At 41.0% G+C, this 4733-nt stretch overlaps 1 protein-coding gene across 3 annotated transcripts in view; it reads right to left on the bottom strand.

Moving 5' to 3' along the window:
- The window catches only part of rad50 (RAD50 homolog, double strand break repair protein), a 216201-nt gene extending 214866 nt beyond the window's left edge, over positions 1–1335 (bottom strand). For 2 of the 3 annotated variants that reach the window (XM_043703202.1, XM_043703203.1), the window contains exon 1: positions 1210–1335. Coding sequence is in view for 1 of the 3 variants with exons in the window: in XM_043703201.1 (XP_043559136.1) it covers positions 989–1026 (38 nt within the window). In the remaining 2 variants the exon portion in view is untranslated. Of the gene's footprint in view, positions 1–988; positions 1158–1209 lie in introns of those variants that run through there. The other variant, XM_043703201.1, reaches the window with a different exon arrangement.
- Between the last annotated feature and the right edge of the window lie 3398 nt (positions 1336–4733).

Here is a 4733-nt window from a genome sequence, read left to right as displayed (position 1 = left end):
GGTGAGAGGGGAAAGATATAAAAGAGACCTAAGGGGCAACTTTTTCACACAGAGGGTGGTACGTGTTTGGAATGAGCTGCCAGAGGATGTGGTGGAGGCTGGTACAATTGCAACATTTAAGAGGCATTTGGATAGGTATATGAATAGGAAGGGTTTGGAGGGATATGGGCCGGGTGCTGGCAGGTGGGACTAGATTGGGTTGGGATATCTGGTCGGCATGGACGGGTTGGACCGAAGGAAGGGTCTGTTTCGACGCTGTACATCTCGATGACATCCTCTTGTTCTAAAATCCCCAACCAGTGGAAATAGTGTATTTATCTACTCCCTGTTTTCCTATTAATGTCTTGAAGTCTTCGATCAGATCACCCTTTAAAATTCTAAATTCTAGAAAACAGGCTTAACTTGTATAATCTCAAACCTTGAAGTCTAGGCATCATTCTTGTAAACCTATATTGTACTCCCTCCAAAGCCAATAGATGCCCTTCTTAAACATCCTGTTTATCAGCCACTACTGCTGCAGACGTTCAACAGTGCAGCACTGAAAGGCACAACAGATCACCAATTAGGGTAAGTATGGGTGGGCAATAATTGCCAGTCTTATCATAAATGGTCACTTCCGGGGAACAAGGTGAACAAAAAACTACCCCTCGTTACTACATGCTTTCTGAATGCAATCTGTTAAATCATACTTTGCAAAAAAAAAGTAACGACAAACCACAAGTGATGAATTGGTCATGATGTACTTTGGCATTTTTAAGGACGTTAAAATCGATGCATCGTGTTAAATCCATTCATTTTCATAAATTCTCTTTCAAAAACATGCAGTTCATAACCTTCCCGTTCAAAACAAACCCGGCATACACATCGGGAGGCCTTCTTCTACAAAAAAAAACAAACTGCGATGCTGTAAATCTGCCCTCAAACTCTCGGCTGAAGTATAAAATTACCCAGAATTTCAGTTGACCTGTTTTCAGAAAGTCAGCGTTACCTGTACGGCAAATGTTTTAGCAGGGGGCTGTGACCCATGTGCGAGATAACGACTCCCGCTCAGACGCGCAATGTAAAGTGAAAGTGACACTGTTGTTCAACATTGGAAATGGAATCCTTGATATCAGGCAACAAAATAAAACACCAGGGATGGGAACGAAGAGCAGGCTGCGGGAAAAGGGGGCTATAGAGGAAGAGAAAAAGCCAAAGTCCAGAACTTACACCAATCATAGAGGTTAGTCCCAGTCCGGAACCCGCTACACCCACTCCAATGGAACCCTAAGTCCAGCTGATTCCGCTCAAACTGCTACATTCAGCCACACTGCGCAGGCGTGCCGTCCGAGAAAGAGGACGGCGCTTCCAGTGCTGGCTCTCCCTGTCAATCAACCTACTTTTACCTCCCAAATACAGCGAACCCGCTTACCATTTCTCAGGTTAATGTTGCAGAATTTCCAATCTATTCATATTGGCTACCTTTTTGCAGCGTCTTCTTTACAAATATTGATATTGCAAAATCTTGTAATAAAATGCTGCAACATCTGCACTGAGAAATTTCTACTCAACGTTTTCAGATGTAACACACCTCCGGAGCAGATGGGTTTAGAACCCAAGCCTAAGAGCATTACCAATGAACCAGAAAAGCTCTGATACATGGAGACTTGTATTTTTGGCCGTGCTTCTCTAATTCTGCTCTCTGATGAATCTCCAATTTTAATTGATGTCTCGGGGGTGGGGGGACATAAAACGACAAAGATATAATCATACTTGTACTGGCCATACTGCAGATCCGTTTTGAGATATACAAAATAAGGCAGACCAGTGTGCAGCATTCACAAGTCTTACTGGCTTTTCGTAGTGCCTGTGCCTTCTGTAAGAATGATAAAGGATACACAATGAGAAAAAGTAGAAGAAAACCAAAAGAAAGCCATTTTTAAAACTGCTACACACAGACACAAACAAAAAATATTGGTGTTATGGCATTTGTTGCGATATTCCTTGTGTTTTCCAAGGCTTTCTGTTGTCTGACCTCCTTTCTCAATTCTTTCAGTAGCTTGCAGGAGGCATGGGGTGACTGGTACACTAATTGTGAAGTCTATGAGCTAATGGGTAATGGCAATAGCCCGCAGCAGCTCATGGGCTTCTTTTAGGCTTTAGTTAGTCTGATGCAGAAATAGAGCCACAGAACTGGTACCACAAAAGTCAGGAGGTTCATCCCCCTCAATTGTAAAACAATTCCAATCTGCTCACTTGCCCAGGAACCATATAGAGAGTTGTTATCAAGAATGATGATCTTTAACATCTACAAATGGTTACAATTGCACAAACCAATCAACAATCTGTTGCTGGATAAATCTCAGTCTGCATACATTTCACGGCACCATGACGTTGTATCTCTCCTGCAAGGCAGTCATGTAAACACAACTCACAATAATTTCCAGTAAATTGCTTTTAAAAGTGTAACAAATTATTTCACTGTCATTGGTTTCAAAACAGTCTTTTTTTCTACTTTAGTCCACAATTATGGATTTAAAAAGTGGTCTTTAAAACATTGGTGTATCTCTGTTCTCTTCTGGGCTATAAGTATTAATGGGAAATGGAAGATAGATTTCCAGCTCCATTCTCATTCAAAAATTTGCTGACAGTCCAATCAACCAAACCAATTAAACACTTGCATACATTCTCAGCAAATATCTCGTGAAGGAATTCACACACAGTAAACTTTTTATTTGTTTGGTTAAACTCACGAAAATGCCTTGTTAAATGCTATTAATTGTTCAAGATAATAATAAGAGCATGCTATTTGGCTCATAAAAATTCATGCTTTGTCTCATTGATGCATCCTTTCTACTGTAATGGGACCTCCAGATGGTGACAGTGATGGAGGGCACTGAGCAGGGTATCTGAGCAGTTTTGTGGGACTTCTATTAGCGCGTGGCAATGGCGAGGGAGGGCAGCTGGAGCAATTGAATGGACTGAGTTATGGACGAGGCCGGACCACTCAAAACGTTCTTCAGCAGGCAGCCCAGACCATAATTTGTTTCGGTAAGTGTCCAGTGAAAGTTACCTGGAGTAAATTAGCGAGGTTGATGACCAGGTTTTAAAACAGATAAAAAATGTATTCACAAAATTACATAATGAAACACAAAGAACAGAATAAAGAACCCCTACAGAACTCAGCCTATCTATCCAAACTAAACTTAATTATGCTGTTCCAAATATACAAAAGTCTCAATAAGCAAACCCCCTTAAAACACAGTTAAGAAAAAAGGAACAGATGCTTACAGGTTAAAGTTAGAAGGGCAGAAGGAGAGAGAGAGTTTTCAAACAGCTCACTATTGAACTCCCAACTAGTTCTGAACTGACCTTAACTGCCCAGCTGCAGAGCTGACCACTCCCCTCTCATTACTTCTAAAACATGACCACTTTGGAGTGGAATCTTATTTGTTTACAGATAAACAAATAGGCCTCTCAATACCCTTTAATCTCTGTACCAAATCAGTCTAATTGGCACTAGTCTAATACGACCCCTCTGAAAAAAAACCAAGGACATAATATCCTTGAGAAAAGGAACAGCTTTTAGTAAAAAAAAGACCAGCTTTGTGTCATTGCTCCATTAAAAAAATGAACCATCAATACCAAAAGATGGCTTCATTTTTAAAACCCTTCAAAACTCCAGTTAGTACTCTAAACACATGTACACTATACTAACTATAAACATGCAAACATGTATAATCACATGGAAATTCAGGCTGTGGCATACCCACCACCACACAACTCTGGAAACCATTTGAGTCTTGATAACACATTGGCAATCACATTTTCGCGATCTGCTACATGCACAATTGTCAAATTGAATGGTTGCAGCAACAAGCTCCATTAAAACAGTCTGGCATTTTTGTCCTTAAATTTTTCCACAAATGTCAATGGGCTATGATCAGTTTATACAATTGTCTCAGAATCATTGCTGGTAATATAAACACTGAAATGATGTAAAGACAACACCAAGCTTAAAGTCTCTTTCTCATCCATTGGATATTTCTGTTTATGATGTTCAACTTCCTGGAAAATTAACTGATGGGTTTTTCTGTTCCCTCGTCATCCTTATGCAGGAGCACCAACACCGACACCCATATCACTGGCAACGATAGCCACCTTGAAAGGCTTTGTGTAGTCCGGTGTGACTAATACTGCGGCAGGGGTTAACACTGTTTTTAGGCTGTCAAATGCCTTTTGACTGCCCACTGTCCACTGAAACTTCTTGTCCTTTTTTAACAATTCGGTGAGCGAAGCAGCCACATTGCTAAAGTTTGGCACAAACCTTCGGTAAAATCCACTCAACCCCAGGAACCGTAGTACTGTTTTTTTTATCAATGGTGTGGGAAATTCCCCAATTACTTTCGTTGTCGCATCCCATGAGGCCATTTGTCCAGGTCCAATAACATGGCCCAAGAAGGTGACCGGTGCTTTGGCAAATTCACTTTTAGCCAGGTTTACCACCAAGCCTGCCTTCCGAAGTCAATCAAACAAGTCCAATAAATGCTGTAAATGTTCCTTCCATGAGTGACTACGAATCACCAGGTCATCAATATCACCACATAGTTGGGTAATCCAGCAATGAACTTATTAGTCAGTCTCTGAAATGTGGCTGGAGCATTTTTCATACCAAATGGCGTCATTTTGAACTGATATAGTCCATCTGGCATCATGAAAGCCTAAACTGCCTCTGCTCTCTCTGACAGAGGTAC

Source organism: Chiloscyllium plagiosum, chromosome 14 (assembly GCF_004010195.1).
Source record: "Chiloscyllium plagiosum isolate BGI_BamShark_2017 chromosome 14, ASM401019v2, whole genome shotgun sequence".
Taxonomy (NCBI): domain Eukaryota; kingdom Metazoa; phylum Chordata; class Chondrichthyes; order Orectolobiformes; family Hemiscylliidae; genus Chiloscyllium; species Chiloscyllium plagiosum.
The sequence above is the reverse complement of the archived record's forward strand: the minus strand, read 5'-3'. Positions and strand labels throughout refer to the sequence as shown.